Raw genomic sequence first — 21,483 nt, forward strand, 5'->3', positions numbered from 1 at the left:
TGCTGATTTCTGTGAGCTGAACTGCTTCAGCGCGGGGTCAAAGGAGCTCTGGAGCCAGCACCAGAGAGCGGGAGGAGGGTGAGGGGGCAGTGGGGGAGGAAGGCTGCCCCAGCAGCAGGGTGAGGGTGACCCTCCTGCCCCTGGGTCATGCCTGAGGCATCCGTGATGAGATGCTGAGAAGGCTGTGGAGCACCTGCTCAGCATCGGTGTGCACCTTCACACTTGGGGAAACCTCCTGGCTTCGCAGCTCCCTTATGGGGGCAGCAGGGTGGCTTTTGGGATAGATATGTATGTTGCCTTTTAAGGACATTTTGAAAAGTGTAGAGTTTTGTCATGTGTGTCTTACGTTACTGAGGTAATGTGTGAGTTCTATCAGCAATTTTGATATTGCTCTCTAGCTGTGCAGGAGAAGTGATTTCTGGTAAAGATATTAATTTGCATTTAGAGATGGTCATAATCCCATAAGAAGTAAAACAAATTAAAAGGCTGCATCTCCATAGATGACAATAATTTAGGCTTGGATTTGTGGCTTCCTGGAACAGCTTTGGAATGACTATCAGTGATTTACCGAGTTCATCAGTGGGCTGGGACTGAGGAGGTATTTGCATGGTTTCCATGTAGGGTATTTATAGAATAAGTAGATCGCAGGAGCTGCTGATGAACATGCAGTTTAGTCATCACTTCCTCTAGAATGATACTCCGTAACATTTCTATATAAAGGTTGACTGGCAATTGTATTTTTGCATGGACTATATTTAAAATGTGTGTACAGGGGCTGTTTGTAAGAAAGAGAAAAGGACATTCTGATGTTTCAGGAAGTGGCTTTGATTTTCTTCTCACCATCAGGATGAAGCACTCTGATACATAGTGCTTATTTTCTAAATACCTTTCAGAAAATCAAGGTAGCATGAAGGCAGAAGGGGGAGGAGAAATTACCTCAGAATTAAGGCCTGTGAATTAGAAATTGCTTCAGTCCCCAAACACTCATTTGCATAAAATCAGAGTCTCTTTTCCTGATTGATTTAAAGCCCGTCCCTGATGGAGTGTGTCGGAAGTTCAGGCTCCTGTCAGCAAGGAGGGTTGAGCTGCTTTGTGTTACGCTTGTGGTTGTGTAGGCGACGGGGTGGGTTTTATCCAGATGGCCTCAGAAGTGGTTGCTGTGATGGGCAGCTGCAGTGCCCACGTTCAGGAGTGACATCCCAGGGCCCAGAGGCTGCTGACGGGGCTTGGACCAGCACTAAGGAAAAGGAGCTGAGGTCTTAAAATGCACCTCATACCCATGGAAGAGGGTGACCATCCCTGGGTCATGGGAAGGAGTGCTGGAGCGTAGGAGATCTCAGGCATTCAGTGCAAATGCCCTTTATCTGTATCTCCCAGCCACATGGCATCCAGTGCTTCTGGGCCAAAGAGTATTTCATCGTAACAGCAGCAGCCGTTGCAGTCGTTGTGTCACACCACAGCTGTTCCCCGCCTCTCATGCAGGTATTTCATTGCTGTCCGCTTGGACCTCGTGAGGGTAGCTCTCCTCTGAAGTTTCCCTTTGTCAGTTTGATCTGCAAAATCTCTCCCTTTTATTCCTCTGCTTGGTTTCCTGAGGGCTGTGTCTGGCAGCTGTAATCACGGTCTTGTGACAGGGACCAACTGGGACTGCAAACTGGTATTATTTATGTCCTTGTTCTGAGCTGCAATCTAGGTCAGCAAGGGAGCTTGGCATAGTTATGCCAGCACCTCTGAGTGCCAGCAGTCTTCACAGGAAAGAATCCCTTTAACCCCTTGTCTGTCTGCCATGCTATAAGAGCTCCCCTGAATGGTCTCTCTAACCCCATGGGTACATATTGAATAGCATGCAGTATTAACTTTGTCTAGTCTGACTTGGGGAAAAAAAATAAAGTCCTTAGGCATCCTTGGGGCACAGCACTAAAATGGTTGAAGAGTTTTATGCCTGAATTCAATAACAAACATGAATAAAATTGATTCTCTTTTTCTTTTCTTTTTTTTTTTCTCTCTTGAAAGAGCAAATAAGAACCCTCAGAGCAAGATTTATTTCAGTGTTTTATGCTGCCGGGCATTTCCTGTAATTTTGAGTTGTTTTGAATTAGGGAAAAAATGTGCTACAATGTCTTCGTCTTCAATTTTCCATTTCACAAAAGTACTAAATGGGCTGTTGCCTTTTGAAAGCACTGAAGTGGATTGCAAAAAGTTCCACATTTATTTTGTTTTTAAATAAATTAAATCACTTTAATTGCTAATTATGTGTTGCAGAACTGCTAAGATAACTTTTAGTTCAGCAGTGTTGTTAGATTTAAAAATAAGCAATAACTTTCAAACACAAGAAGAATTTCCCTTTTCCGGTGAAGCTAAGACCTTCAGACACCGAGAATATAGAGGTCTTCTCCTGCCCAGGGGGAGGTGGTGAGTCCTTAAAAATCCTGCCTGACAGCCTAATTCTCAGTAGCTTTGTTCATCTCTAGCCCTCCTAAATGAGGTTGCTCTCCCAGATATGTGTGGATGAGATCAAGGCCTTGATTCCATCATTTTTCTTTCTGTGGGGATGGATCCTAGTATTTAGCTCCTGCCTAGGTAGGTCAGACCAAGTTTCAGATAAGCAGTGCTAAAGTCATGTGTTTTAAAGCTGCAAAGTTGTCTGGCTGCAAAAGGCAGGCCTGTTGGCTGGGTGTGCTGTTTGAACAGGTTCTTCTGCCCACACCTTTCAACTTACCCATTTTGTAATTAACTTTATCTTAGACTGCTTTGGCTGCTACAAAAGGACTGAAGCTCTGGGTTTGAATCCCAGCATCTGGTAAACATGAGATACGTGTACTATTCCTGGGGGAGGAAGGCTGGGAATTATCCTCGAGCTGGATGGCTGAGTATCACTGGTGAAATAAGTCAGGAAATATCAAAGTCTGTTGAGATCTTTTCATTACGTAAGCTTGGTTTATTGCATCTAAATAAGCAATGCTAATTAAGTTTAAGCCTAATTAATTGCTCCTTACAAAATGTAAAATATCTGGAACAGTCTGTGTGGTGGTGTGTGTTATGGTAACTTTCTTTTACATTGTTCCATTGCTGCTACTTTTTAAATTAGTGGATATCAAACTACTGAAAAGCAGTCTAAAAAAGATTGCTAGTAGCTCCATTGGTAGCAAGGCGTTCCTTTGGGCTTCATTAGCACAGTCACATGCCCTTGCAAATGTATATACTTAGCATAATTTTTCTCTTCTCCTCCCTTTTTAATTATTTCCTTTCACAGAATAAGGCAGAACCAGATGTGTTTCATCTGGTTGAGAGCGCTGTTGCCCAGATTTACTTGCTGCTTACTTAACTGTTCTTCTTTTGTACAGGTAAAAGAGGAATGCAGGCTCCTGAATGCTCCCCCTGTCCCACCACGGAGTTCAAAGCCGTCCTCCACCAGTCCTTCCATCCCGCCTCGCACAGTCAAACCCGCACGACAGCAGACCCGCTCTCCTAGCCCTACTCTGTCCTACTACTCTTCGGGACTGCATAACATGTATGTGTTCAAGCTGTGAGAGCCCCATGCTAGGACTTTTTGAGAAAGTTCAATTTAGTAGTATTCTTTTTGAAGGCACGTGTTTATAAAGGCACGGTTTCACGTAAGAGTTGCTGGCTTTTTGTGAAATGGCCTAACCTGACAAGTTATTTTTGAAGATTCAAGAGGAAGCAAAGTTCCAGGAGAAACTAGCATAGATCCTGACATAGCAATTTATGTTAAACACTTGCACAAATTGCCATAGGTGATTTCACTGTAAGGTGGCTAAATGGAAAAGCCCATACAGTTCTGTAGAATTCTTGAAAGGCTTGAATCTTCAAACCAGAACATCTCACAGCTAGTTTTTGGATGGGATTTCCATGCTACATCCATGCAGTGCCGCCAGCTTTGATAAGTGGGGGCACAAAAGGGGTGTGCTAATCCAGAAATGTGTTGTGCCAACTATATGGGGACACACACAGGGTGGGTGTGATGGAGAACAGAGAGGCCAGCAGCCACCTGTGAGTGCAAAGTGAGGTGAAGCAGAAGGGGGCCAGACAGCTCCCAGATCAAACCCACTTCAGCACAGACCTGGCTCACAAACTGGAAATACCTCTCAGGCTAGTTTAAAGTTGACAGTAGATTTTTTAATTACGTGAGTGCCTACAGTTTCCTAGCAATACAGTGTTCTTTCTTTGGCTTTAGAAAGCATATACACCTTTTGAAGTCTCACCTCCTTTTTGACTTGAATGTCTTGTTGCCGTTACTTTTGGTATCTCTTGAATGCCAAGGTACTACCTATCTGGATATTACAAATTGATCTGAAACACCATGGAAATCATTCCAGCCTGGATGCAACTGGTATGATAACTTATGCTGGAATTGCCTTTCTAAGCCATATTGCACATTTGCAGCTTAGTGTTGCGTATCTGGCAACGATCACTCTAGATCAAGGCTGCTCAATTGTTTTTATGAAAGCCTGTTGGGTAGTTCTGTCAAGATCTACTCCACAGGAGGCACAAGACCTCCCAGCATTTGAGGCCCACCAAATGCTGCTTTCTCTCTTTGTAGCTGAGAATACATCTGCCTCCCAAGTAATGAGGAAAACAGTGAGCAGTGAAGTTTCTCAGGAAGGCAGGTGGTATTATTTGTCTCGAACTTCACAATATTTGCATGAAACTCATCTCCAGCTTGGGTCCAGACTAAGTATCTCCATCTTGCTAGAACTGACCTACTGCTGCAGAGCAAGCTGCTAGGAAATTGTCAAGGTGTGGAGTAACTAGATTGCTGGCAAAGTTGCTTTTTAAATCTTGACATTTATTGGTGGTCTTATTTACTGGATTATGAAGATTTGCAGCCAGTACTTTAATCACAAATAAAAACTGTATGATTTGTCCTTATTTTCCTATAAGAATGCTGATGCCTGACTTCGGCTGTGCTTGAGGATTCTCTTGCATCCTTTGGTACTGAGTCCCAGTGAGTTAGTTTTGGTGGACGGCGAGTAAGGGAGCCACTTGAGAATGTTTCTTTATCAGTTTGCAGTAATTCCATTTATCTTTTAAATCATTAAATGTTCCCATTTCTAAGATTGAATTTGTCAACTGGGACCAGAACAATCAGTTTAATTCCTCTGTATGGCTAGTTGTTAATGACACCTCACTGACTGTCTTCTCTGAATTGAACAGCCCAATGACTAGATTTGTGAAAAATGCATTGTGCTATGAACTTCACAGCAGTTGGCCTTTAAACAGCCAGAAATGACCAGTTGGCAGCATATTCTTTTCAAAGAGAAAGAAAAAAAAAATCTGCTATCGTAAATACCCAACTGCTTTAACTTGCAGACTTGCACTAGTGGCATAAACAGAAAGAAAGAAACGTTTGGAGAGCATGGAGTGAAGAGCAAGGGATGGTTAGACAGAGAGGGAAACTGTATCTCTTGGGGCTGAGTTTCATCACTCATTTTCTAGGGACATAGATTAGGGCTGCTTTTGTACTAGTACTAATGCGCTTTGCATTAGAGCTGGGCCAGTCCAGGTTGGCTTCTTCTCTGACTCACTGTAAGTGCACAGGAAACTGTTTTTTATGTCAACCCATTCAAAACTCTGCTGGTTTTTTGAAAGCCACTGCCCTCCTCAAGGAGTTTTGACTGAGCTGTCGTAGAATGACTACTGAGTTTGTTTCTTGAGTAGTTAGTTTCCTGAAGAGACAGGTGATTAATTAAAGGAATTTTAATTGTTTTTCTGCTATTATGGCTTAAGTGGCCAGAATCAGCCCAACCCTTCAGACTGTCTAAAAGCAAGTGGCATAAAGCAGCAAACATGTACTTTTGAACACAGATTCTATGCTTTTGTTGGCACCTCTGTCTCTCAGGAACACCTGGATATCAGTTTCCTTGGAGAGGCTGAGCTTAGTTTACTACCTGAAAGTAGGTCAGGGTAACTTTAGATGCCTTTGAAGAGCAAGTGTTTCACATCATAGCTTCTTAAGGGTGTGGACACACAAGTTACTGTGGGGTAAGCTTGAAGCTGAGATACACATACAGCTACATCTGCTTCCCCTTCCAGGTAAAACTCTTCCTTTGGCAGTAAGCATTCACATATTCCGTGTTATTGAACTGTGCACTGGTGCAGTTTTTGCATCAGTGGCCAATGGAGAAGAAATTCCCATGCCATAACAAATGAAAATGTTGGCTTCAAAAGGGGTTTTGGTCATCTTTTATGTCAGTCAAGCTTGAGTCCACTGCAGTGGTGACTTGGCTCTGTCACGAGCTTTTGCATACTATGACACATCTGTGGTATATAAATACAAAATACAGGATTAGAACATCATCTCTTATGTGTGGGGCTTTTCCATGGTTAGCCCCCTCAGGAATTCAACAGTGAAAAAACTGGGTATTGGAGAGATGACACAGAACTGAATTGAGATGTCTACTTTTTTACGAGCTTGAAAAATCAAGGCATAAGGCTGTTGATTTATCAGCATTTTGTCAGGCTTGTAGAAGGAGCATAAGAACTGTTAATGCATGGTGTTAATTCAAATCTGAAAAGTTTGGCTTGAGGAAAGAAGATTCTTTCCTTGTGACAGCCACCCTCTGACTCTGTCAGATGATTTATGAATTTCTTCAAATGCCACATTTTTTTGTACTAATGACATCCTTTCTGCTTTGTTCCTTAAGCAGCATCACAGAAAGTGACAACACCAACCCAAATGAGAGCACCCCTGTTTCCTGCTACCCTTGTAACATGACGAAAACCGAATCCAAAGAGCTTGAGAGCATGATGCCTTTGGGAAGCTCCTCAGCTGAAGTTCTGCCTTCACGGTTATCTTGGCCAAACCATTTTTCAGGAAGTTCTGAAGGCCAAAATAGGAGTGATTTCCTGCTTGATCCAAGCAGGAGCTACAGTTACCCCAGACAGAAGACTCCAGGTACGCCAAAGAGAAACTGTCCAGCACCTTTGACTTTTGACTTTGAAGAGTGTGAGCTCCCAGCAGGGTACTCCCCACTGACCCCAACAGAGTTCACGAACATTTCTAGCTGTCCAAAGTCAGCAAGTTATTCCCTAGACTGCACGGATGAGAAAACTCTGGGAGTCAGCAACACAAAGCAGAGCCATTCGTGTCCTGCCTTACCTCCTCGGGCACCAAAGTCAAATGAAGAGAAAACTGTTACAGACATGTGTCCCTTGCCCCTGAAAATAGATGGTGCCGAGGAGGAGTCAAAATCTGGTTCTCCAGACCTTTTGGAAGATCAGTATCTCATTAAAAAGGGCATGCAGGATACGTTCTCTGTGTCTTACCCCTTCTCATCTCCCCTCCACCTCCAATTAGCACCAAGATCTTGTGGGGATGGCTCTCCCTGGCAGCCACCCACCGACCTTTCTGGACTCTCAATAGAGGAAGTGTCTAAGTCGCTGAGGTTTATTGGTCTGTCAGAAGATGTCATATCGTTTTTTGTTACAGAGAAGATTGATGGCAATTTACTGGTTCAGCTTACAGAAGAAATCCTGTCAGAAGACTTTAAGCTAAGCAAATTGCAGGTTAAGAAAATACTACAGTTCATTAATGGCTGGCGACCCAAGATGTGATGCCACCTAGTTACTAGTGAAACTGTACTAGACGTGCTCAGTGCACTTCAGCTAATACATCACTTCCTGTTTTTTGCACTAAAAGCCCTTCCTGTAAATAGTAGTAGAAAAATTCTCACTATGCAGATAAACATTATTGAGTGGTGAACGGATTACTATTTTTTTTGTATGTCAATAATAAAGGTAGAGAATCTGCAGAGGTGTGCCTTGTGCATCCCTCAACATTCAACAGCTGCTAAAAACTGGACACTAAGGGAACTTTTACTCTGTAGTCTGTTAAGACTTAGTCGTATTTATTACTGAACAATTTGATGCTGAAAGACACACATCAATCCAGTTTACATTTTTCTGTTAACTGCAAAAAAAATATGTATTTCTTATGGGATTATTTCTGTTCAAATAATATTTGGCAACATGCTGTGACTTTCTTCCATTTCTGTTAACCAAAAGCATGTTCAGATATACAAAAACATTGTTTTGACACTACTTCTGAAAATGTTAAGAATTGCTGTGAAGTGCCACTAATACACTAATCTTGCAGCCTATTTTTATTAACAGTATCTTCCTTACTACCTGTAATGTGGATACATTTTCCATGTTACTTTGAGCAAAAAGAGTTAAATGGTTTTAAAACAGAGTCTTGCTCAGCTCATCACCCAGAGGGGAGGGAGAAAGGGGATTTTCCTACTGAGCCACTCTGCCCTGGCTAATTAAAAGTTTATGACCTGTAGATTTCAAAAGTTGCTTTTGTAGTCAGATGGCTGGAATAAGTAGCATGATTGCTGGTCGTGCAGCTTTCTCATGGGAAAGGCAGTTCAGTGCACAGACTTTTCTCTGGGCAGACCCTGACTGCCACAGTAGCCTGCTAGCACAGCCCTTGCAATATCCTTGCTCTGGTGAAAGGCAACCCCTGGTGTTTCCTCTGCTGCTGCTACAACCATCTGAAAATGCACTCAATGTGCAATCCTATTCCTGCAGTCGGATCTGTGTGGGAAGTTGATAGTGCTCCTGTCGGATGCCTTTGAAATAAAACATTAGCGAGGTGGGAACAGAAACGCACATGGCACGCTGGTGAGAAGGGGGCCAAGTGAGGGTTTGGGCCATGCCTTGAGAAATGCTTGTGATGTTGAAGTTCACCTGTCTGGTTTGCAGTGGGCTAGGAGGATGTGGGTGTCAAAGTGGGAGGGACTGTAGCATCCTAAAATGTGCTAATTCAGTCGCTCAGCTGCAAAATCTCAATAGGTGTCACACAAGTAGCAGTCAAAAGGGAGCACAGTGATGGGAAGGGGACATTAGTCTGCCCCCCAGAGACCTTTCAAATATAACTGCTCAGAAGGTTAGAAATAGGATTAACTTTTGACAATCTATTGCTGATTCCCTGTAGCTGGCAGAGCTCTCTAAAATGTGTCTAAATAACCTTAGGATCCCCTGCCTGTGTAGTACTGAATACAAGGATTTATGAAGATTCCTCAGGAAACAGTCTGTGGTGTCCATCCCCAGCAAGTATGCATGCCCAGCATCCTCATATAGTCAGAGCCAGGGATACTGGAGCAGCTTTGCCTTCACCTGCTGCTGAGAAGAGCCCTGGCCAGGGTAGCACCATCACCTGCCTTTCTTACCTTTTTGAAGTAAAAAAAAATATCTCTCTCTCCATTGTGGGGAGGGTAGTGGAGACATCAAGAGAAAGTAGAGAGCAAGAACAAAACTGTGAGGCTGATTTTGCCTGTTTTCTTAACTATATTGACCCATTTAAAATAATTTTTTGGCAAATGGAGTTTTCTTTTGCCTGGGCAAATTCCATGTCATGTCTCCATGATGTATCATCAGGCAAGATGCATCATTTGTCTTTCAATAATGCAAACCACCAGTTCCCAACCAGAGAGCAAAGCCCAATTGATGTGGGTACTAGAAAGCAGCGAGCCAAAAAAGATCCCAGTAGAAAAACCTCAAGAGTTCATAATCCTACTCTTTTTCTTAATGTATTGACTTCTAGCAACAGATCAATAGCTTTCTCCGGATGCTTTTTAATTAGCTCCTCAAATATTTTAGCTGTGAGTAAGACTAAATCAAGTTCAAGTACTGCACAGATGTATATGATTGTTGGTAGGCATATGCAAGTTGAAGTCAATTGCATTTTAACCCTCACTATGTCAAATGAACTTTCAGATTTGAAAGGGCCAAGTTTTAAATACGAGGTACTTCTCTGTGTTTTGCTTGGCTTGTTAATTCCAGGTAAAAAAAAGTAGAATCTCTTTCTGTTTCTCTCAAAAAAATGAGAGGTTGCAGTCTTGATGATAGTAACATCTGAATATTGCTAATGTCCTGAGATACGAATATCCCCAAGAAATTAGTGGGGTTTTGACTACAGATGGACACCTGTTCTGTTACCTCTGCTTGCCTGCTGGGAATGTTTTTTCTTGCAAGTAGCCTGGTGGGATTTTCATTCATGAGTGTGCTGAATTAACATCATATATGCATAGACCAAAATTCAGCTGGCTTGCTGAAAGGACCCAAAAATGCACAGAGATTTCAGAAGCAGATCCTGTGTGCAAAAATACAGCCAAAACCTCTACTGCAAACTTGCTCTTGATGTCATTCCAGTTGTCTTGTTCTGGCTTGGCAATGCTTGCTTATTTTTATGCATAGTGTGGTAGCATTTGACCTTTTCCTTTGCCCTTAGCTGCTCATTACCTTAATTTTCCAAACCTTTTTTAGCAATTTAGGTGTTCCTAACCTTTGTGTTGTGTGAATTATATGTCTGAGACCCTGAGGTACCTGCCGTGATACCCAAGCTGGACTGAAGCATCTGCTCTGGTGAAATCAGGAGATTGATGAGCAAACAAGGCAGCTGGAGTGTGGTGGCTCAGCCCCTCCACCACTATGTATGTAGCCAGGCCATGGCAGTTCTGGTGCCCATAGGATCTAATTGATTTGCTTTCCTCTTGAGCTTCACTGCTGTTGTGTTAGGGGGACAGGACTGTCCTGGGTGCTGTGGAAGGCAGTCTGAACAGGGCAGACTGATGTGAACATGTCTCACAGGAAACCCCTGGCAAAAAAGGAATGGTGGCACCTTTGAAATGTGGCAGGAGTAGAGGAGTCCTTCAGGCCTTAGCAGAGAACCACGTAGTCCCTTTGGAAGGATGGAGCGTAAAACCTTGGAGACTTAAATCTGTAAAAGGTTACAAAATGCTGCACTGCCTACAATACTTAGAGATGGGCAGTTAATGTTCATGCTGTGATTAAGAAGTATCTGAAAGCTCTGGGGAATACCCCTGTGATACAAACTTCTTACCACCTACTGTGAATTGGAGGAGACAGTGCTCAGTGTTTGGCAAAGCAAGCAGCACTGGGGCCCAGGCACTCTCTGGTAGGAGCTGCTTGCTGCTGAACTGTTTTTGTGGGTTCTTGCCTGGTTTGGTGCAGCCCAGCCAGCCTGTGCAGCGGGTGACTCAGGTCAGCTCCCAGGCACAGCTCAGAGGTTCACAGTGGGGGAAACCAGCCTCATTTTGGAGAATAATGGCCATCAGCCATGTTGATGCCAGCTGTGTTGGCTGTTCTTGAAACCTGAGAGCAGGCCCTGGTCCATGTAGTCTACTGAAAACGATGTAGCCATTGAGTTCAGACAACACCTCTTGCTTTTTGGAGACAATCTAATAAAATAGGCCAGCCCAAACCTTGGGCTTATTTCCTCAGATTAAATATATGTAGGGCCTCTAGTGCTTATTTAGTTGCCAGTGTCTGAAGTTGTGTGTTATCCTTGGGGTGTTTGTTTGTCTGGGAGTTTTAGTAGCAAGAAATCTGGCATGTCATTCTGGATGGAGCTCTTTGTCCTGCACTGGGAAACAAATCCTTTCTATGCAACAGTCACATGGTGGAACAAAGACTGATGCTGCCTTCAGTGGTGAAAGCTGGATTCTAGTATGGGGGCTTTTCTGGAAATGGACATGGAATTGGCCAGGGGATGGATGGGGAGGAAATTTGAGGGGAAATACCAGTTTCCTTGAAATGCTCGTGTCTAGGATTAAGATTTTTTTTTTGTATTGCTGCCTGGCTGGTTAACCAAAGCTGCATTGAAATCAACTCAAATTGCACATTTGTGTTCTTATTCTTGCCGTATTGTAAAAACTGCCTATGGCTAGAAGCTTAGAGACAAAAAACATTTGGTCCATCCAGAATTTGAAGGAAAATGTATTTTGAAGTGTTCTTTGCAGCTAGAAGCAAGAGTTTGAAGTAACTGTGTATTGCACAGTTTTTTTCCAGTACAGCAGTTTCACTTCCTCTTTAATTGACTTTATTCCACAGCAACATCTTCAAGAGAAACAGCAATAAATAGTGTTGCTATCTCACAACGCACTGTATTTCAAATCTCTCCATGAGTACTTGCAGTCTTTTACCCTATGTTTTCTTCTGGAATCAACTCCTTGGTTTTCTCTCCTCTAAGTCACGTGTGCTGGCACCAACTTTCTGCATGCTGCCCAACGGGGTGGCTGCCTGCAATGCAGGTCAGCAAAGTCCTGCCTGCAGGCCAGGCAGAGGATACACCATGCTACTTAAAAGCTGAACACCAGCCCTATAGAAAAGGACCAGGGCTTAGTCCAGCTGTCCTGGCTCCTCTTTCTGATGTTTTGAAATGGCAGCATTCCCATGTACGAGCTGGAAGGTACGAATTAAATCTTAATTGAAGTGAAGGATCAGCCATTTTTATTTGTGGTATTTGAGACAACAGGGCAGTAGGGAAAAGCAGGCCCTTTGTTGAGACCTAGCAATAAATGACTCTTCATTTGTTCTGTCTTGAACTCCTGATAGTCTGGGAGTTGTTCAGACTGTATCATTTCTGTGTGTGATAATCAAATTTTCAGTGTGAAAATTTGAAGATTGATTATCTTGACTTGGACAATCTTCTGAATTATATTAAAAATATCTGTTAGTTCTTAGCTCTTTAGATTCACTTCGGGTAGGTCAAAAAAGTAACACTTGGGAAAAATAAAGAGAAAGCCCTAAAGCTTTGGCTTAGTACATTTCCGTTATAAAACGAAGCATGGTTTTTGTGGAATTCTGTGCTGTTTTGAGCTTTTGTGTAAAAGACTGATGGCAGATTATTATTTAAAGCAGGTGCAAATAAATATCCCTGTAATGTATATGAACAAATTTAAACCGTGTATTGTAAGTATATAAACTGTATATTAAAGATACTATTTTCATGATATTTCAAATGTGTACAGAATTTGTTGTACTAAAAAGGTTGGATTTGCATGTATTACATAAAATGGTTGGTTTTCATTTAGTAATTTCACTGACTTACCATTTGGCTCATCTCAGTATAATTCAGAAATAAGCACTTCTCAAACGGTGAATTCACAAAATAAGATTGGGATAATTGAGGGGAGCAATCAGGCTTCTGCATTTAACCTCTCAAGACACATTACTTTTCCCTGTCTTGTAATTTCACTTGTTCCCCTTCAGCAAGACTATCAAGCTGTGTGTTCCCTAAAGAATTTGTTGCCAGACAGCTTTCCTGTCTCCAGCAGACATTCACCTAAGATTTTATTTTCCAGAGCCCTCAGCCTATTATCTTTGTTTTAGAGAAACGTATTCAATTATCATTTGGGTATGCTTTTAAGTGCAAGACCACATGCAGGTATTTCTGCCTTTCAAAAAGTCTCTGAAGGATTTACTGGGTGGGGAGAATATTAGAGATGAAGCAATGTTCTGCTCTAGGTTGCCTGTTGACGTTTCCTCTAATATTGGCAATAAGGGGAAATGTCAGCTCTACAACCATCCACATGCCGTGCAGATAAGTTGCTGTTGTGCCAAATTCCCCATGGGCTGCAGCTTTGTTCACTGATACCGGATGAAAAGAAAGTTTACTCCAGCACAACAGTAGTTGTGAAGGGTTTTATGGAGGGACTCATTAATATATGTTTATGAGAAATAAAGCAGGGCAGAATCTGCCACAGTGGTTGACATTGGATTTGAGACAGATGGGGTTTACTTGCCTCCAACCCTCACATCTGGGAAAGGAAAGAAGCATGTCTGGAGGAAGGATGTGCTTCTGGGGTGGGGGTTGGGGGGGAGAAACAAAGAGAAGCAGAATTGCTTTCACAAGTAAAGAAAAATCTCATTCATCATGAGCAGGGCTGTCTGGGGCACATCTCTGCTCTGCTCTGCAAAGAAGGGGAAGGAAAATATCTAATGTTTTGAATGATCCAGTTGGTTGACTTCAGGGTGGGTGAAAGGGTCTGTGGGAAAATATTTGATACATGAAGGGGAAGGGAAGGTCTGTGGCCCCCAAAAAATGTGGTTGTCTGCCCATCAGGGAAGTGCTGTTCTAAAGCAGACATTTTATGTTTATGTGTGTTACAGTGGTCATCAAGTCTGACATAAATCTCTTGTCTGACTCTAGTCACCATGGCTACCTGCAAGTATGAATAAGGTATACAGGCCAGGAGAGGGACCTGAAAAAGGAGCCCTCTCCCCTTTGGGAAGTGCAAGCTTAACACTCATGGATGTGCTGCTCCTCTTGTGACACATTTGCTAATTGGACCTGCCCTAGATGTTAGGTGTGTATGTACCCTGTTCTCCCCCTCACTGGGACTCATGTCCTTGAGTTGAGTTGCTGTGGGATTCAGGATATTGAGAGAGCCTGACGTCCCGGCTCATTACACTGGTGACTAATCACCAAAGTCTTTAGTTGCAGTAGACTGTGCTAGCTCAGGTCATCACTAGCTTGGGGCACTCTGGACCACGCTCTGTTGCCCATGTATAAACATGCTTTATGTCAGCAGATGCACACGTCATACACAACCACTTTCTCCTGTGGTGACCAGAAGCTGCAAACCTGGGTGAAGATCTCCTGTTCTCCCCTTGTTCCATGCCATGGAATGTGGCAAGCAGATGGTGGGTTTGCCATTGCAGAATGAAAACAAACCCAGGCAGTTCTGGGCTGCTTGGGCAGTTCTCCTTGTTGATTTTGCATGGGCTTTGGGTGCTGCTGGACCATCTCCCTGCCAGCCATGCTCCCGTGGCAACATGGTTTTTAGGGGGTTGCTTGGCAGCCCCTGCTAACCATTGCCTCTGTCCCTACGAGCAGCTGTTGCAATGAAAGCTCTGGTGGTTGTGCAAAAGCTCAAGATTAATTGTATTTTGAATATAGATTTTTTTTTCCTGCTCTTGTCATGCTTTATGAAGATATTTTTTTTTGTTGAAAGTTGATGGTGTTCATATTTTTATTCAGTTGCCTGGATCCAGCATTTCTCCTTTCCCAGGATAAAACATGGCTAGTCATTTTCACTCCACAAAATAAGGAGCTGACGTGGAAAGTGGCTTTGAGAAAGGGGTGTCTTCTCCCTGTTCTTGCTATCAGATTCCAGGTGTAAAACTCAAGATGGGTAACCAGGTCACCACAATGTGGCCATAGAAATATGGCCCAAATCTTTATTTGTTGCTCAAAAAAACCTCAAAACACCCTTGACTCCTGAGTAGGACAAAAGGAATCTGGTGCCAACACACCCAGATGAAATGAAAACCATTCCTCACTGGGAGTCTGGGGTAGGAGGAAGAAGAATAAAAGGATATAAAATAGGGAGGAGAAAACATACTTAAGGTGCCAAGTCTAAGGAGCTGGCAGTGAAGTGGAGGGACGTGTGGCAGTGGCTGCTGTAGTACTTGTACATGCCACACAGTGTCAGACTGGCACACAGAGATGAAGGCAACTGCAGGGGTTGCAGAGGGTGTTAGGTGGGCTCAGGGATCTCATTAGGACTCAAGCAATCCTATTAAAACCTCAGCTGCGAGAAGGAACCATTTTAATTGCACTGCTGATGTTCCACTATGCAGTATCAACCATTAATCTTAATGAATGTGAGGGTCAGCATGGCAGGTCTCCAGGTCTGGATTTCCAGTGGATTAGTGCAAACAGAAAGCAGGAGGAAACTCTTAATGGGTCAAGACTGTAAGTCCTGGCAGAAGGTCTGGCAGAGCCTTAAAGAGCTGCATGTATTTTGACTAATCTTAGCTGTACAAGCACTGCAATGGAGAGAAATATATAACAGCTAAAAATCTAAAATGCTAGTTCTAGATAGTCTTTGTTCCTGATGAACAAAGCACAGACCATCCTGGTAACCAGTCTTCCAGTTTTCTCTTGAAGACTGTGGGTATTTTTATCCCTGGAAAATCACACTGGATTAGTATTCCATAGAATCATGGAATGGTTTGTGTTAGAAGGGACCTTTAAAGATCATCTAGTTCCAACCCTCCTGCCATAGGCAGGGACACCTCCCTCTCAACCAGATTGCTCAAAGCCTCATCCAGTGTGGCCTGGAACACTTCCAGGGATAGGGTATCCACAACTTACCTGGGCAACCTGTGCCCACATCCTGCCACCCTCATTGTAAAAAATGTCTTCTTTATCTCCAATCTAAATCTTTCAGTTTAAAACCATTACCCCTTGTGCTGTTACTACAGGCCTTGGTAAAAAGCCTCTTCCCATCTTTCTTAGAAGCCCCCTTTATATACTGAAAGGCTGCAAGAAGGTATCCCTTCTCTTCTCCAGGCTGAACAACCCCAAGTCTCAGCCTTTCTTCACAAGAGAGGTGTTCAGATCCTCTGGCCATTTTCATGGCCCTGAAGTGTCTCCCTCTATTAACAAAATCAGTGAAACAATAAAGATGGGCACAACCCTCTGCCTGTATTTGTCCCACATAGATCTGTGGTTAATTTTGCTTTGCTATTGATTTCTCAAACAGTTTTGTCTTCTGCTTCCCATAATGAAAAGCAATGATAGTTAAACCGTTCTCCCTTACCTGTCTAGTAAGCTTTCCAATAACCCTTCCTTCCTGACTTAAAAAAAAAAAAAAAAAATTAAGAGTTCACATTTCTTCAGGTTCTCTGCTGCAGCCGGTTTACTGAAAAAAGAAAGTGTCATTTCACAGGGTCTCCAATAGTCACTTTTTGCTTTGTGGAATTCAATCTGAACTTCTTGTGCAATGCTAAAAACTAGGACTTGAAAACTGAGCCTCCCGTGGGAGTGCAATGGCCCAAGGATAAAAAGCCCACTATCTAACAAAGCAACAAGCAGTACAAATACACGTTTCCCAGCTTGACCTAAAAACCCAGCCTAGCATATCCTCCTCTGCTACCCTTTGTCCTCCAGGGGACACCCTCCAACTGGGTGCCTCTTGCCATGGGTGACAGGGCAGGTGCAGGGGGTGGGTGGCTGCCTCTGGTCCTACACAGAGGCCTATTGGTATATACAGACAAAACAGCCCATGTTTCTCCTGCCCTGCTCCTGCTCCCTGCACCTGTCTTGTTCCAAGAGCTTTAATCTCTAAGCTGCCATTGCAGATAAACTTGGATTTGACTTCCACCATGCCTGAAAACCCTGAAGGAATCAGGTAGGATGATATCTGCATACAATAGCAGGCAGCTAATCTTTATAAAATACCCCACTGCTGTTGAGCAGCAAGAACTGTTTTGAAGACTACAAAGCTTTCAGCTGATGGAATTTCTTTCTTTCTTCTTCACATGTAAAATGAAACCATCCCCAAGCCAAATGTATGGCATGATCTTCTTGCTCCCACTGCCCTGAAAATGGTTTGGTTATTTCCCCACGCCGGGGATTACAGAGGCACCTTCAATTACTGTCTAGCTGTACAGAGTTCAGCTTCCTAAGCATGTATAATGTCACTTACATTGGGTAGCTAGCAGCTGGAACTTGATTTTTGCAGCTTATCCAAAAGGCTTGTGTTCATATGTCCTTAACGCATGTTTTTTTTACAAGAAAATTGAATCATCTACCTAAAGTAAAACTATATAAATGGCCCATCAAAATTGTTATCTTATTCCTATTGATGGCTTTAAGCAGCAAAAACAGAGAAGAGCAAAGCACAGCTACAAGGAGTTATATTTAGGCTGCACGTTCTTAAGCTTGAAATCTCAAGGCTGATCATGCACCTGCCTTGAGCCATGAATTTCCATATACAAGATGCAGCTTTGAAATCATTTTCAAAGCCTTACATTTGAACTGGAAAACCAGAGATGAGAAGGCAGTTTTTAAAGGAGAGAGGAGAGGCCTCTCAGTCCCACCACACCTTTCATGTCCAAACACAAAGGAACAACACAAAGAACCAGCATAAGCTGAGCTGCAGTGGCTCAGCCCAAGGTTGCAGCCTGGTAGTGTCTCGCAGCCTCAAGAGAAGATCATGGCAGAGGAATGAGATCAGGATGAACCTGGACATTTCTTGGGAGTGCTTTCACCATCTCCAATGATTTAAATCTCATGAGCTTTCAGAGACAGATGTGATATTTTTTTATTTAAAAGCCACTGCCTTCACTAATGAGTTTTAAAGTTTTATGTTAAAAAGCAAGTTTTTTACCTACAAAAATTTGTCACCATGTTGGATTTTATTCAGAAGCACTAAGCAAGTAACAAGATTTTAGAAATGATGCATTCAAGTACCCCAGTGCCACCACTAAAACAGCATCAGCATGTTATGTTTGTAAACCGTCTGTGACTCTGCCTCTGGTATTTCTGTACTTGTGTGTTTTTCTGAGGTGTTACAACTTCCTGTTGGTACTCACAGAGCTTGAGATTCATGCAATAACCTGTGTAGCACCTTGAATTAGGCCTTGTTTGTTTCTGACTGGATAAGGAAAAGCAAACCTTCCACTTCTGAAGGGATGCAGTTTGTGCCCACTCATTCATAGGGATCTAAAGGAAATGTGCCCAAAAATACTGAGGAACAAAACAAACATTGTATTGGGCCCAAAACCTCAGCATTTCTTCAGTTCTGTGTCAGTCTGACCTTAATGCTTGGGTTTCTGCATTTATTTCTCAGAAAAAAAATCACCCTGAAATAAAAAAGGATTTTTAGAAGCCAGAGGTGATTCCAGCCAAGAAACTAAGATAATGTTCATCAGCAAGATTTGACCCAAGGCATTAATAAGCCTCTTAGGCCTGTGTTATTTATCAGAAAAAATATTCCTAGAGAGCCATTGTCCATAGAAGATACTTCTTGCTGCTCTGCATTTTGCCATAAGCCAGGTTGATAAATGCATTTTTCATTGATTTAGTGGAAGACTTGGAATTTTGAGGGGAAAAAGGACTAGAATTCCTTCAATTATGCTGAAATATTTCTGGTAATTTTAAATAGGTGTTTTCTAGAAGGCTTTGCTATTTCTTAATTTTTAATACTTACCATAAGCCATTTCAGATGGGAGCTCTTTAGAAGTCAGAGCATCAATAAAAGGTTATTAAAGGCAGGCTAGCCTCTGCTTAGCTTGTTTTTCTGCTAAATCTGTGTTATACTGAATGCAGGTGTGTATATGCTCCTGTGTGTCTGTGTATATATGCCTGTAACCGAAAAAAAAAGAAAAAAAAAAAGCATGAATAAAAACATTATCTGCTACTTGTCTGCTGCTTGCTGTACAGCTTAAGTGCTTCTGCAATAGTGAAAACACAAGTTTTTCTAGCATGTGAGAACAAGCAAGTGAACTTGCCTGACAGACAGGAAACAAAATCTGTTCATGAAGACAGACTGACAGTTTAAGTGCAGGGAAATGGGAAAAGGTTAATCCAGGCTCCCTTTTAAGTTTCCTTAATAATAAGGTTTTCTCCTGAGAAAATTAAAGATTACACTCAAACAGGTAAAGGGTTTTTTAATTTGATTGTTTTAACTGAGTTTCTTTATGCACTTTTCCATTTGATTTAATTCTGGTTAGTATGATAAATGCTGCTTAAGTTAAACTCTTTTTTTTGTTTGTTTTTGGTTTTTTTTTGTTTTCATGTATGAAAAGCAGAGATGAAAGATTAGCTTCTAGTGACCTGCATCAAAATATAATTTGGCTGGAAATGAAATGAATTTGGAATTAACTGCATCTCCTGGGTAGTTTTGCTGCAACAACAAATCTTCATAAAGTTAAGCTGCCTGTGCTCAAGGACTGGAAGAGGTGTGTTCAGCTGAGCTGTGAGAAGCTCCTGCGGTCTCTGCTCTGCCTCTGTGTGTCTGACTGGAGTCGATGACATCAGATCCTCAAAATGTAAAGGAATTTAGGATTTGAAAGTCAGATTACTGCAGCAGCTTTTCATGGTTTAATTATTTTATATTGGAGCCTGCTGAATGATGCGTTCGGTGAGCTGATTGCTTTTCAGAGAGCATTAAAAGATTTAGTTGCACCCTGTGTCAAACGTTTGGAAATTTTCACACTGGGATTGAAAGGAGCTGTGGAGCAATTCATGTATCTCCCTGGGAGCTGGCGGCTCGCTTCCTTGGTAGCTTGGGCTGTGTGGAAGGAATTGTGACAAAATGTAATTATTTTGGATTTAAGCTTTATTATAACTCGTTCTGTGTTTTGCCTCTCAGCTGTATAAAAGGCAGTATGCGCTGGTTGCTGGGTTTTCTCAATCAGTAAGTATTAATGGCAAGTATTAACACAGCATTTTCCCCTTGCTCTTCTGGTGGCTCTGGTCTGGCTGGGCGCCTGGACTGGTCCCAGACGCCTGGCTGACGTGGGAAGCTGGTACCCCTTGGTGCAGAGCCACCATGTCCAGGTCTTCAGAACCTGGTGTCCCTATTTACTTTCAGGCATTAGCTGCCGCTCAGGGTAACGCAGGCACTGGACTAGTAATACAGGCCATTGTGTCCTCCCTTCCTCACCACACCATTTTGTGACCATAGCACAGGAGGAATAAGTGATCCTAAACATCTCCTTGCACCAAGGTACTTGTGACTGACATCCCCTCTGCATGTCAGTGCCAGGGGGCTTTGCTGCTCGGCACGGCAGCAAAAGAGGCTGCATCTCAGGGATGAGCCTGGTATCAGATGGGAGGGTTTTATTTTTTTACTGAACAGCTAAAAAATTATTTGACTTCTCTTGTAATTTCTTGTCTTTTTCTTCTGTACCTACTACAAAAAAAACTCAGTACCTTTTCCCTGAGGAAAGCTCAAGGATCCACTCAAAAGGTCTTCATTTTTTGGAGTCAGAAACAGGGCTTGCCGGTGGTAGCTGCAGCCTGCTGCTCCCTGTGCCCGCTGGGGATGGCTGCCGTGCTGCTCCTGGAGCTGAGAACAGCCATTTCCACCTGTCTCAGTCTCCTCTTTGCCAGATTTGCTCCTGTTACCTGGCCCCAGGCCTGCCCCAGTGACAGCTGAACACCCGAGTTGTCTCCCTGCTCCTGTGTGAGCCTTCAGTGGGGTCAGCTGTAGTGAATCCACAGCTCTGCAGTCACCCTGGCACAGCCAAACCAGGCAGCTGGGAGAGCTTTGGCCATGGCAGCTGAGACAGGCCCAGCAGACACAGAGGCTTGTTAGGAGCCTCCAGAGGCACCCCAAGCTGGAGCTGGATTAGTTTTTTATTCAATTTCCTTTCAAGTCCTCTTACCTGGGAGACACAGTCATGCCCTAGGGTGGCTCATGTTGCTCAGAAGCAGATCTTGTGCTACTTTCATTTTTTCCTCTGGAAGTTCCACACCAATTGCTCTCTCCCCTACAAAAACCTTTTCTCATGGCCCTCTGAAGCATCAGCTGTCTTACCAATGCTTCCTTACAAAGCCTGTAAACTTATAAAAGATTGACAGGTTCATAAATTAGAAGTTAAGGTGGTGTTTCCCCACTTTCTGCTTTAAAAAATAGCTTTCTGACATGATATCTTTTCTAACTCTCTGGGCTTTTCAAGGCTTGTCTGATTGGTATTAAGTAGATGACCAAATGATTAACAAACCTTTTGAAAACAAAGCAAAAACTGAGTTGTGTTCCCTTTTTTTTTTTTCCTTCAATATGTCAGAGTATCTTCTTTGATAAGACGTCTTCTGCTTCACGCCGTAACAGATACCCCACCCACTCATATTGCAGGGTAAGAATGAAATGGGATCCCCAGCACTGTAAAGCTATACAATATCTTTCTATTTCTTTT

General features: G+C 42.8%; 1 protein-coding gene across 1 annotated transcript in view; it reads left to right on the forward strand.

Moving 5' to 3' along the window:
* Positions 1-7,575, forward strand: part of GAREM (GRB2 associated, regulator of MAPK1) — a 104,379-nt gene extending 96,804 nt beyond the window's left edge. The window contains exons 5-6 of the mRNA XM_010006893.1: positions 3,345-3,511; positions 6,666-7,575. Coding sequence (XP_010005195.1) covers positions 3,345-3,511; positions 6,666-7,575 — 1,077 coding nt within the window. The remainder of the gene's footprint in view (positions 1-3,344; positions 3,512-6,665) is intronic.
* Positions 7,576-21,483: the final 13,908 nt, after the last annotated feature.

Source organism: Chaetura pelagica, unplaced genomic scaffold (genome assembly GCF_000747805.2).
Source record: "Chaetura pelagica isolate M959 unplaced genomic scaffold, ChaPel_1.0 scaffold109, whole genome shotgun sequence".
NCBI classification, from domain to species: Eukaryota; Metazoa; Chordata; class Aves; order Apodiformes; family Apodidae; genus Chaetura; species Chaetura pelagica.